The 13,777-nt window shown below is 36.6% G+C and overlaps 1 protein-coding gene across 2 annotated transcripts in view; it reads right to left on the bottom strand.

Annotated features, from left to right (window-relative positions):
* LOC129053365 (anosmin-1-like) overlaps positions 1 to 13,777 on the bottom strand; it is a 144,209-nt gene that overhangs the window by 7,929 nt on the left and 122,503 nt on the right. Inside the window, exons 4-6 of one of the 2 annotated variants that reach the window (XM_063721485.1) lie at positions 10,313 to 10,497; positions 8,505 to 8,644; positions 7,710 to 7,839 (exon numbers count right to left, since the gene is read on the bottom strand). In XM_063721485.1, coding sequence (XP_063577555.1) covers positions 7,815 to 7,839; positions 8,505 to 8,644; positions 10,313 to 10,497 — 350 coding nt within the window. In that variant the 3' untranslated portion in view covers positions 7,710 to 7,814. The remainder of the gene's footprint in view (positions 1 to 7,709; positions 7,840 to 8,504; positions 8,645 to 10,312; positions 10,498 to 13,777) is intronic. The other variant, XM_063721484.1, reaches the window with a different exon arrangement.

The raw sequence follows: 13,777 nt of genomic DNA, 5'->3' as shown, positions 1-13,777 counted from the left end.
TTCTTCATAAGATCCCTTAAAAGTGTGTTATTTTGTTATGTCAAATTGATAACTAATTTCAAATGAACAAACATGTTTGCCTGCTTTTGGCCACATACCAAAAAAAGTGAATTTCGATTTTCCCTTATACAATCCACAAAATTGGAACTCTTCCTTCTTTTACTACCCATATTGACACAGAAATGTGATCATGGTAGTCAGAAACAAACGCATTATTTCCCAGATTCAGCAAACTAGTAAATACTATTTTTTAATAGGTAGCAGCTACTTCACAATATATACTACCAATACTAAGCATGCAATGTATGTATTTTTCTACTCATTTAATAAATAACAACAAGAAGGAAAGGTTAAACACCAATTTACTGAAAAAAGATAAGCAACTGCAACATGGAGACCACAGTATTTTTGTATTTGTAACCCTGACTCCAAACTGGTTATTCATAAAGTTTGAGCTCTCTATTGGTTAGACATTAGTGGTCTTCTCATTCCAAGAAGTGGGCAATAATGTAAAGCTTGTCAAATTTGGGGAAATGAGAAAGGTGAAAAAAAAAAAAAAGAAACTAGAAAGGGATGCCTGTTTGATTACCTCTGTACCTCCTTACCTAACATTGTGTCTGGGCCCAGGGCAAGCTCTGCCAGTATCCAAACAGGATACACTAGGAACAGCTGTAGACAGTGACTGACTGCACTGGTGCTAGAATACCATAACACCATTAATCCCCTCCAATGAGGAGCTCTGAGATGTTTGTGCTTCACAAACAAGCTTTCTTTGTATGTTAGGCTGACTCATCCCAAAGGCAGTAACAGGCAAAGCCCAGACCCAGGCGAAGTCTTAATAACATTATCAAAGAAGCCAGGGCTCAAAGGATTGTACTGTGGGACTATCCCAGCACTCCCTCAACATAGGGAGAAGAAAACAAATTTTCCTTTCCCCTATGATATGAGTAAACTTATGAGTTTATAGAGTCCTGTTTTCTGTAACTAGTAACTTCAAGTATTCTGTTTTACCTAAGCAGCAAGGTGAAGGTTATAAGACATGCCTGAGCAGGCCTGGGCTGCAGTCATCTAGGCACCATATTGAAGGTTATGAGACAAACCCAAATAAGGCACGAGAGCAAGCCTAGGTAACAGCCATCTGGACTGCACAGCAAGAGTCGCATGTAATCCTGAGTTATGAACCTGTTACTATTTTATTAACTGCCTTTGTTCTGCCTCTGTATCCTTGCTTTCACGCCACTACACTTCATGCCACTGTAAGCTTGTTTCAAGCTGGCCCAGCCATTTTTTTAAGTCTGTATAAAAGGCAAGTGCTGTCTTTGCTCTGGGCCCAGTTTTTGGATGTTAATCCACTGGGTCTGAGCGCATTCAATTAAATTATCCTGTTTCACTCTGTGGTCTCTTTGGACCTCCTTCATTCCAGCAACACTTCTACATCCTGCTCTGCTTCCCTTCTTACCACATTCCTGGATCACCTCCTAACTAACCTGCTCACACTCAAAGCCTTCACTTGGATCAGCTTCTGAAGGTTTCTTAACTTTGGTGGGCAATCTTTATTTGTCAGACATGCGTTTCAAAGCAGCAAATATCAACTTATGTAGGAATATGCAGACACAATAATACCTTGTGCTCAGAGGATTTATGCTGTTTGTTCCAAATGGAATGGGATAGAAAAGTTTAGGTAGACCCTAGGATCTGGCAGGACTGATGGCTCAGGAATGACCTGTGAAGGTAACTTACTTGGTACAAGGAAGCAGTCCCACATTCTTAATAAAGAGATGAAAAGTAGAAATGAGAACTAGGCATTAACCTATTAAACTATTATTCATTTTTAATTTTGAAGCCAATTTCCCTTCTCAAGTACCAGAAGAAAATACAGTATAGATAATTTAAATTAGCAAATATAAAAATTATCTGAAACTCTTACAAAAATTAATGATTTTGCCCATTCTATATTCATGCATTTTCTTCTGGTAGAGGAAGAGTTAGCAATAAAAATATTCAGAAATGTTATTCACCAAGAAGAGGAAAAGCATGAAACTAATTTACCAACTTATGAATAACTTAGAATTTTTTTTCAATTTATTTATTTATTTATTTATTTATTATTATTATACTTTAGGTTTTAGGATACATGTGTGCAATGTGCAGGTTAGTTGCATATGTATACATGTGCCATGCTGGTGCGCTGCACCCACTAACTCGTCATCTAGCATTAGGTATATCTTCCAATGCTATCCCTCCCACTCCTCCCACCCCACAACAGTCCCCAGAGTGTGATGTTCCCCTTCCTGTGTCCATGTGTTCTCATTGTTCAATTCCCACCTATGAGTGAGAATATGCGGTGTTTGGTTTTTTGTTCTTGCGATAGTTTACTGAGAATGATGATTTCCAATTTCATCCATGTCCCTACAAAGGACATGAACTCATCATTTTTTATGGCTGCATAGTATTCCATGGTGTATATGTGCCACATTTTCTTAATCCAGTCTATCATTGTTGGACATTTGGGTTGGTTCCAAGTCTTTGCTATTGGATCTAATTAAACTAAAGAGCTTCTGCACAGCAAAAGAAACTACCATCAGAGTGAACAGGCAACCTACAAAATGGGAGAAAATTTTTGTAACCTACTCATCTGACAAAGGGCTAATATCCAGAATCTACAATGAACTCAAACAAATTTACAAGAAAAAAACAAACAACCCCATCAAAAAGTGGGCAAAGGACATGAACAGACACTTTGCAAAAGAAGACATTTATGCAGCCAAAAAACACATGAAAAAATGCTCACCATCACTGGCTATAAGAGAAATGCAAATCAAAACCACAATGAGATACCATCTCACACCAGTTAGAATGGCAATCATTAAAAAGTCAGGAAACAACAGGTGCTGGAGAGGATGTGGAGAAATAGGAACACTTTTACACTGTCGGTGGGACTGTAAACTAGTTCAACCATTGTGGAAGTCAGTGTGGTGATTCCTCAGGGAACTAGAACTAGAAATACCATTTGACCCAGCCATCCCATTACTGGGTATATACCCAAAGGATTATAAATCATGCTGCTATAAAGACACATGCACACGTATGTTTATTGCAGCATTATTCACAATAACTTAGAATTTACTATAAAAACAGATGAGTTAGGTCTAAGTTATGTGAAAATAAATGGGTTAAGAAAAAATTACACAGCCAATCCATTTTGGCAAATATAGACTAATTTTGTATTTTAAAATAACTATAACAAAGATAAGGACAAAAAGTCTGGCTTTTCCCTGAAAATCAGCTTTATAGCTCATGAATCCCAAGTAGTGAATCTAAACTAAATGGAGCTCATTTTATCTATTTTTTTGGTTTAATTTTACTTTTATTTGCTGAGGTATTCATAGTAGATGAAAATAAACAAACGAACAACACACAAAAAACCCTTCCCCCTTTCCTTGACACAGGTTAAGTTGTCAAACCTGGCTCTCTATCTAAATCAAATACAATAGAAAATTGCTCAGGCTTTGCGCAGACTGCTACATTGGAAGTGGTCATTGTTTTTTTAAAGTAATTATAAACCACTGGAAGACTGGCACAGTTTCAGGTCTGGAGCAAACAGAGATAAATGGGCATTTATTGGATGAAAATGCACCATTTTTTGAAACACAGCAGTCATTGCAGTCATCATTAAAATGTTCTAGCTCTTCAGGTGGACAAATACTCAAAATTTACATTTCCAAATGTCTTAATTTGAGGTGCATCCCAAGTGTTAGTTCTTGTACTCTTACGTACCAAAAATGTAAGCACTGAATTCATAGTAGATTCCGTTTTCAGTAAAGATGCATCACAGAATGATAGGAGTTTAATGAATCAATAAAATGGTGGAAGACACTCCCTCCAGGATGTGTCTAAAGGAGACTTAACCACTTGACTAACAAGATGGTGGCACCTCTTTCACTACCTTCCTCAAGCTCATCAAATGTAGAAAAGAGCCTCACTGGGAAAAAAATATCTTTAACAACTTTTTTGAAATATGTAATTTTCATACCATAAAATTATCTCATCTTAAGTGCTCATTGACTTTTTAGTACTTACTGTGTTGTGTAGCCATCACCATCACTGGGTTCTAGAATGAGTCCATCACCCCAAAAATATCAATCCTTCATGCCTTATTGAGAAAATTTGAAGACAGAAAAAACAACAACATTTTCTGCATTTACCTTCTCTTTTTATTACTCATGTTTCATTTCCTCATATATTGGACAAAGATTTGTTGGGCAGCTACTATGTGTCAGGTACTGTTCTAGGCAGTGGGAATAATAAGTAAAAAAGAAAACATAACTGGTCTTATGAAACACAGAAACAGACACACACATTCATCCTAATTGGATGCAAGGAGAAACAGTGGACAAGATTAACAAGAAAAATACTAAGGCAGGGTAGACAGTCATAACAGAAAATAAGAACAAAAATACAACACGGGCAAAGTGGATTTGTTTGCTTGTTTGTTTATACATATAAGTAGCATGACTAAAGATGGTTTTGCTGGAAAAGAGATATTTGTATAAAGAAGGTGAGCCAGACAGCCTTTCAATAAGCTGAAGGAAGAGCATATCCCTGGTCCAGGACGAAGTAAATGCCAATATCCTGAAGAAATGGAAAGATTATAGTATTCAGAGAACACAGAGGAGCCTAGCAGGATGAGCAGGAAAACAGGCAGTGTAGCCATGAAGTCTGAGAGGAAGGAGAAAGGGGGGTTAACTGGGTCTTAAAATCCATTGTAAAGAACATGGCTTCTACTCTGAGTCAGATGGGGGAAGCTGCTGGGGCACGTTGAGCAAAAAACTGCTGGGAAGTGGCTCAGATTTTAGCAGGATCACTCAGGTGGCTGTGTTGAGAGAAGACTAAAAAGGAGGGTATCCAGAAGTGGAAATCCAGAAGCAGGGATGAGAGGCCAGGGTCTGAAACCCAGGATCCGGAAGTGGGGATCTGAAAGCAGGAATGAGGGGCCAGGATCAGGAAACAGGAGTCCAGAAGCCTTAAGGCAGAAGCCAGGAGGCAGAAGTGGGGATGTGATTAGGAAGCTAATACAATTCCCGGTTAAAGACAGAACTGAGCTGATTAGGGGAAACACAGGGAAAGGTGAATCAAGGCAGATCTGAGGATTTGCGGTGGCTTGCAGAAAATGTTTAGAGTCGAGAATGACTGCAGGCCCCTTTTGCCACAAACTGCTGCAATAGCAGCATTGCGGATTACTCAAATGGAGGCTATTGAGAGAAAGAGTGCTTAAGGGGATGCTCCGATTTCCCGAAAGGGAGTAATCATTTATCGATCACTGTGACTGCTATGCTTTTGGCCTTTCAAAAAAAAAATTAGGTTTTTCTAAGAAATAGATTAAGTACAAAGCTGCAGGATACTCCCCATTCCATGGGATTGCAGTTCAGATACACAGGCAATAAAGGAAGCTAAAGACACAAAATTAACTTTATTTCTACCTTTAAATTTTCCCAGTAAGGTATAAAGGATATTATTGGGATGATGGACTCATTCTAAAACTAGATGATGGTGGCCAAGGCGGACGGACAATGAGGTCAGGAGATCAAGACCACCCTGGCTAACACAGTACAACACCGTCCCTACTAAAAATACAAAAAATTAGCCAGCCGTGGTGGTGGGCGCCTGTAGTCCCAGCTACTCAGGAGGCTGAGGCAGGAGAATGACATGAACCCAGGAGGTGGAGCTTGCAGTGAGCCGAGATCGTGACACTGCACTCCAGCCTGGACGACAGACTGGGACTCTGTCTCAAAAAAAAAAAAAAAAAAAACAAGAAAAAGAAAAAAACAGAAATGAGATGATGGTGATGGTTGCACAAGTCAGTAAATTCTAAAAGTCACTGAACTGTATATTTAAAGTGAATTTTATGACATAAAAATTATATTTCAATAAAGTTCTTTAATGCATTTTTCCCAGTAAAGATCTTTCGACATTTGGTAAGAATGAGAAAAAGATGTGGCCTCACCTTGTTAGTGATTAAGTTGGCTTTAGAGATCATAGAGGGAATGTCTACCCCCTTTTGTCTGATATGTTAGACCTGTCATTCTGGGATTCATCTATATTTAAAATATAATGGAATCTTCAATTAATTCTGTGCAGACATTTTTGGTTTGTAAGATTTGAAGAACTAAGGCTTGGAATGTTCCTCACAATGAGATACATGGAAGTGTGAATTTTAGATGTATTTATAACAGTGACAGAACAACATTTTAATGATAACTGCAATAGTTGCATTTCCTTAAATAAAAGTCCACTTAAATTTGGGAGACACAGTTCCCATTCTAGATTATTAAGTTGCTCCAATATACCAGGAAGTGTCAGAACAGCTTGACCTTCCTACTCTCCCCAGATCCTGGCCCTGTCAAAAGATCTCTGCCCAGATCCTGAGGATAGCAAGGCTGTATCATGGGATACATGTATACATGGGATTCACATGTATACATGTGAATCATGGGAGCAAAACCACCTGCTCACCTTCATTACACAGAGGTGCTACCACAACTCTTATAGGAAATTAATTCAGCATCTGTCTCTAGAGGCTGGGAACTGCTTCCATCTGATGTCTGAATTTGCAGTCTTGTTCACAGAGCACCAGCCCAAACCCTGCAAGCAACTGAATAAATGGTAACACATTTTGACCACAACATGTCTGGATCACATTTGAACCATAAAACTTAAGGTGACACATTCTGAAACTTTTTATTATCACTACCTACTAACCCACAATTAATTATTTCACATGCCTCATTAAATTTTCAGATCAGTTGGAGACAGAGTCTTAAGACAGGGTTTGATGTCTTCATTTACAATTTCACTTTAAAGTTTGCTTAGTTCATGAATTTGCCTCCTTGGGAGGAAAAAAAAAAAAGAAAAGAAAAAAAAGCACCCCCCCCCCGATTTTTAAAGGCTTTTAAATGCAAAGGGTTACATTATTCATTAATGTCACAATCAATAAATTTATGTAAAATAAAATAAATTTAAATTAGTTTCTGCATAAGAAGATAACTTCTGATTAGTAGGAGAACAAGGTAACTAATCTATATCTGTGAAAACAGATCCTTATAAATTAGTCAAGCAGATGTCTAAATTTGGAAGGTATACAGCCATATGGACACAACTAGAAAATAAACCTGCTTCAACTGTCACAGATTAACTGCAAATGTAACACATTGTTCATTTGTTTCCACAGAGATTTTAAAATATCAGTGCAGTCAAAACTGAACAAAATTATAGCAATGATTAAATTACTCGGGAGGGGTTTAAATTCTAGACGTTATGAAGCAAAGGGAGGAGTGAAATTCACTCTCAATTTAACAATCATTTCAACGAAGGCTATTTTGTCTAGAATAGCTTAAATTCAGTCTTTCTCTTTGAAAATGAACTGAATAGTGCTTAATGCAAAATATCTTTAACCAAAAATGCAACTGATGTTGATAATGAAAACCCCCCGCCACTTCAAAGTTTTAAAAAAAACTCCCTTATGTTATCTTCTGTGACATACTGCAGGCAAAATTCCAATTTGTCCTTAACCATAAATCTGCACCGTTAACACATCTGGTCTCATTCTTTAAAACAGCAAAGCCACCTGTTGAGTCTTAAGACAGGGTTCATTAATATGAACATGGTGACAGTGAATCTATATTCTATGTATGTATGTATTTTAGACTGACCTTTGGAAGAACGGAAGTGTTTTCTGGGGGCAGTGAAGCCTCGAGTTCCATGCACATTCACAGCAGCCATTCGAAACTGGTACTATTGGTTGGGTCTTATGTCAGTCAGTTGAACTCGCTCATCTGTGGTCTGAGGGGACATTTCACAGAGCAAAGGGAACATGTCAATTTTTATTCTCACATGTTGGTTGGATCTGTTTAGAAAAATACACTAACCTAGCAGCCTGTCTTCCTTCTGATAAGTGGTGCTTATCATGCCAAGTTATGAAGAGAGCTGTCAGGGATCAAGGAACCACTTATATTTCACCCCAAAGAATTAAACATCTCTTGAAGTCAAAATCTCATGACAAGAGCTCAGGCTATTTTTAAATCTGGTGATTAATTACAGCATTTGAGAGATTCAATCAACAGAAAATATTTCTGAGTAACCATTGTTACATTACAGACAAGAAGATGAAATCACCTCCAAGTTACAGAAAGAAAATATTATTTTAACTCACATGCCAAATATAATTGTAAAAATAGCTATAACAACCCACATGCTTAAAGACCACTAACAATTTCTGGAAGTAAATTATAACCTGAGCCACTGTTTAAAAAAACCTTTGAGTAAATCATGTAACATCTGTGAAGAACCAGTCTTGATCATAAAGGGTGAAATGTGTTAGCATGTATTTGTTCAATAAAATGCCCAAAAGGGAAAAAATGATACTGAGGAAGATCAGCAGGTTTTGCTGTCTCTAGTGCTACAATTTTAAGATATCAAATAACTTTAATAGTCTTCATACTATATACCTGCTTTCAACAATCTTCCGTGTTTTATTTCCATTGGTAGGATCTTGAAAACCTTTGCCTTGAATTCCAAGAAATAGCCACCTACAGTCTGTGCCTTCATCTACACCAGGTGCTGAACTCAACTTGCTCTTTGGATGAAACTAGGGAAACAGGATTGGATTTAAACATTCCTACACTTTCATTTATAATAACTGAGGTTATAACAACCTCAGCTTATAAGAACATGAAAATGACTGTCATGTTTACATCAATATCTAAAATAACATTTCTGAGAACAAAGGAAGAATGTGAACTCTTACATGTAACTTTCTATCTGCTTTGGCAGACATTGAGAAAACACTTTCAACTTCATTATTTAGAGTTTCAGCTGTGAATTTAAAAAGCTTAAAGTTGGCATGGTATCCACAGTGTTTAGCAGACAAGGAGGTATTACATGTAGCATTAACAGGATAAAATAATAACAACAACAATAATAAAAGAGCTTTCTTCTTTCCAAAAATCTTTTGGAGATAAAAGAGATGATCTTATTTTCAGTTATTTTCATAAATCTTCAAGTAATTTGGAAAAATTTCAAATGAATCTGTACCATGATTTAGGGAAGTATGGCATGTAAATCAAATGGAATTTCAGGCTGTATTCTGAGTAGCTTTATGTTTTATTGAAGCAAAGTTTTTTTCATAAAATAAGTATAGAATAGAATTACTGAATTGATTTGACCAGTTTTTTTTCCAATTTAATGTTGTTGTTGTTTTACATCAAACTTCTTACTTATTTTGGGGTTTTAACATTGTCTTATTTTAGTGCTTAACCCCTTTGAGATAGTGCTATTTAGAAAATATTCTTCTTGCAAACACCTAAATATTGACATTTATTTTTCATTTACTAACAAAAATATAGGAATCTAGTCCTTGGAAAAAAATGATCTAATCAACTTAAGGTGACAATTTTTTCTTATAGACATAAATGTGGGAAGGCATTTTCATTGTCTCAACGCATGGAACAGTTTCATATTCAGAATCTGTTACTTTTTACATCCATGTAGGGTTTCGTGTGTGTGTGTGTGTGTGTGTGTGTTTGTGTGTGTGTGGTGGGAAGCAGCGAGTAGCAGCTGGTTGTACTTTTAATGGCTCATAAAAAGAAAGAAAATAAAGAAGACTTCGCTTTTCTCATCAACAAGACAGAAGAGGAAGACGCACTGTTAGGATAAACTCTAGGAGTGTTGCCATACAGATGGTGTATCAGTTTTTTTTTATTATACTTTAAGTTTTAGGGTACATGTGCACAGTTTTTAAGTTGACTAAGACAAAGAAGAAAACACTGGTGAAGGTTTATGGGCTGCTGGCTATGTCCCAATAAGTAATTTTGTAATATAAATCTTACCCCATGCTCTTTAAGTCTGGGTGGGATAAAGGAATAAATGCGGGAGAAACAGAAGAGAAGGCATTTAGATGATTAAATGTCAAATTAGTCCTCACAAAGTTTCATTTCCCTTACTCTAATTGGCTTTGAGTTTGGCTGAGGGAAATGTGCTTCTTGGAGAAAATACATGTGAACAGATTATAAAATTATCTCCCTTCTATGTATATTTTGGAGAAATTATTCCAATGGTTGAGTTTCTGAGCATATTTGTTCATATCTGTGAACCTCATCCTCTCTTTAGCAGACCTTTATATTGTTTATTCCCTATCTGAGTAAGTAATTTCTGTAGTCAAGCTATTTTGAGGCATAGCAAGTTAGTTTTATGTGTGTAGGTTATGTAGCAGACACTACCTCCAGGATGAAAATCAAAGTCTATATGAAGCTTTTACCTGAACCACTGTCTGCCAATGAGTGACATCGTCTTCTCTAGGATGGATTCCATAATTCCACCTTCTTTGTACCACAAACATCACAGGCTCAATAGGAATATGGAATTTGCAGGACCGCTTAACCTCCAGCTGTCCAGATGGCAGTTCTGTAAATTGTAACCCTTCTCTGGGCTTCAGGGGGACACCTGAAACAGGACCATATCAATTAAAACAATCTGCATGTGACTCGAAGTATAAGTTGAGGAAGAACAAATATGGAAAAGATGAATCTGATCTGATGACAACTGAGATTTCCTTTCATAAAAGTGGCCTCTTCATACAGGGTTTCACTTCTGAAGTCTTCTGACACTCCGTTCAGCTATTTGCTCCTTTTTGTTTTAACTTTTCTTTTCTTTTTTTTTTTTAGAGAGTATAAACTGATTCCTGATTCTGAACAAGTGATTTATTCCTTAGTAATCTCTACAGCAGTCATTTCATGTGCCTTCTTCTGAATAAATCATGTTACAAGGTTGTTTCACTTAAGGTTAACATGGAATTCACACTAGGAGATCATTATAAAGAGTTTCAAGTGATTTTCCCATTTTTTAACTTGCTCTGTGTCTACTGATATATTCTAAGGTCATTATAACACGGTTTCCAGATTTGATCTTCCTTCTTTCTCATGGAGTTTTCCATTTAACGAAAGAAAACACTGCAAAGTGAAATCTCTTCATGTGAAATCTCCTGAGTGATTTTTAAAGCTCAAGTCTTTTAGATTCTGCAATGACTGCTCAAGCACTCCACCATAGTCTTAATGGTTTAAAATTGGAAAATAATGAATTTATAATGTTTGGATTTTGCATGAGTGAGTGCACTGCTCCAAAAGTTTCTCACAGATATCTCATTTTAAAGTAGTTAATCATTCTGATTTCTTTCTCACCTTCTGTGTATGCAAGTTGTCTGGCAACTGATATACTATAGAACCACAGTTCAAAATAGCAAAAGGCATTTCAGAAAGGGAATTTGTAAAGAAATTTGTAATACTAATAGAATATGCAAAACTAACTGGATGAGATAGAATCTATGTCACCATGATGGTGAATGCTATCAACAACAAGAACACCAATTACCATTAATATCATCTTCTGTCCACAATGGTCATTTCCTGAAAGCACTGAAAACTCACTTGAAAGGCTAGTTAACAATGCTTGATTTCTTCTTCTATTTTGTAAGTTTAAACGCAGAAGAAACTGGAAAATGTGCAAACACAAAACGCAAATAATGTTTGATACATGCTGGTGACATGGCTGAATTTCAAGTCCTCTTTCATTTTTATCTTAATTCATAGTAAGCCTTGTTTAGAAAAATTTTAAAGTCATCAAAGATTTAGATGGATGGAGTTGAATAATTTTTAAAAAGCATATTTATATATTTTTAAAAAATATTTTTTAGAGAAAATGTTTACCATACTTACTGCATTCTCCTTTTTTATTGCTGATGGGTCATGGCTGAGTAGTGAGCTTCAAGTTACAATAAATTTGTCTCACCTGATCCTTACCGTGAATTTGTGAAGTTGGTAAAAGCTTAATTATCTACATATTGAATGGGAGATATTTGAGTCTAAGGAATATTAAATAAGTTGCCTGGGGCTACGATCTGATCTCAGGTTTCTCTCTGAAATATCTGCTTCTTTCTACATTTCATATTAGAAAAGGCCACATAGAGAGATAGAGGAAAGAGGTGGTTTTGATAGATATGCAAATCCTTTGGATATTTTTCTTCTAAGATCCTCAGCTTTCTTGGTGGATCTGGGACTTCATCAAGTAAATCTTTGACTCCTGTTCTGCCATGACATGCATTTCTTTCAAGCTTGTATCCTAAACTTTTCTTCTCAGTGCATAATCATAGCAATGGGGGTACCTTAACTTTGATGATTAGCATATTGCTGCTAAGCAAGTGTTTCTCCAATCTATCCCTAATCCCTGGCTAAGCTGCATACCATCTTTTCCACCTGCCTGCTGAATTTCTCTATCTCAGGTATGTCCCTTCTCCTGGGATATCTATCCTTATGACAACTTTATTCTTTAGGATGTCTAAGGGATCTTAGAATCTTTTTGATTTGTTCTTGAAGCTAACAACATTTAGTTGTTTTATTGCATAATACATTTTCAAGAATCCTCAAATCATTGTGTCACCATGGTGGTCACCCAACTTTACTCCCCTCCTTGTTCCAACCTTCACAACAGCCTTTCAGCCGATTTCCCTGTACCTGAATCTCTTTTACTAATGATCCCTTATTGGTACTTTGTGGTTATTTTTCTAAAGTAGAAGTGAGGTTCTCTCCTTTAGCTTCCCAAACTCTTTCATTGTATCCTATTCTCTACAGAATGAAGAGAAACATCTTGACATCCCCTTCAAGGCATCCATCTTCATGACTGGCTACCATTTTATTTGTCAGTCTACCTCCCAGTATCTGTTTAATTTTTGTCACAGATATTATCTACAAACCCAGCTTTCCTAGAAACACATTGCCAGGTACTTCATAAAACCATGGGCTGTTCGTGGTGTTTATTTATTTTTTCACTCTGAAATGTCTTGCTTTCTGCTAACTAAAGACCCTTGAATATTTCCAGGCTCAGACAAAATGCCACCACTCTGACACTTCCCCTAAATTTCTCAATCAGAAATAAAGGCCTTATTCTTTTGCCCCCCTTCAATGCTGAACCTCTAACTGTGAAGACATGCATTTAACGGCCTCTTGCTGCAGCAAAGTAATTTAATGATGCCTGTTTTCCCATTAAGCCATAGCCCCCACAGGTCAAAAACTATGTCTCCTTCATTCCCACACCTCACAATGTCCCAGAAGAGAATATTCTGCAATAGCAAATGTTCAATGAACAGCCTATATTTGCCGAACAAATAGCAAAACTCACTTTCTTACTCTTCCCTCAAGAATATGTCTGTGGAAATAAGAGACTAGTGCAACATTTATGCAAACCATTGCAAAAATGGTAATCCCTACTCTGCTTGAAAGTCGCCAAGGGAAGGGTGAAGATTTATCATAGGTATTTTGTACTGCCATATTTATCATATATTGTTTCAAGCAACTCAGATCTCTTTTCCAGCATGGTCCTACTACTCACACGTACATTCACTCTGTTTTTACAAAAATAAATACCAGAAAATAAAGCAATGCCAAAATGTTTACAAGACAGAACAGTTTTATTGCATTGACCATAGACTTTCTCATTACAAAAATAAATAAAAAGATCAATTCCTGATAGGATAGAAATCCCTAAGTTAATTGATTGTTGGTTTTAATAGAAGTAGCTCTCTATGTTTTGTGTCAAGAAAAAAGTCATCAAAATTTGTTCAGAGTGTTGAAAAACCAACCTTAACAAAGTGATCATTTAGTATCATTCTTGCATTGAAGGTTGGCCAGCAGATGCCAAATAGTTCTACAGAAGGGGTATGTGGATAAGAAGA

The sequence above is a fragment of the Pongo abelii genome, chromosome Y, assembly GCF_028885655.2.
Source record: "Pongo abelii isolate AG06213 chromosome Y, NHGRI_mPonAbe1-v2.0_pri, whole genome shotgun sequence".
NCBI classification, from domain to species: domain Eukaryota; kingdom Metazoa; phylum Chordata; class Mammalia; order Primates; family Hominidae; genus Pongo; species Pongo abelii.
This window is presented reverse-complemented; position numbering and strand designations above follow the sequence as displayed.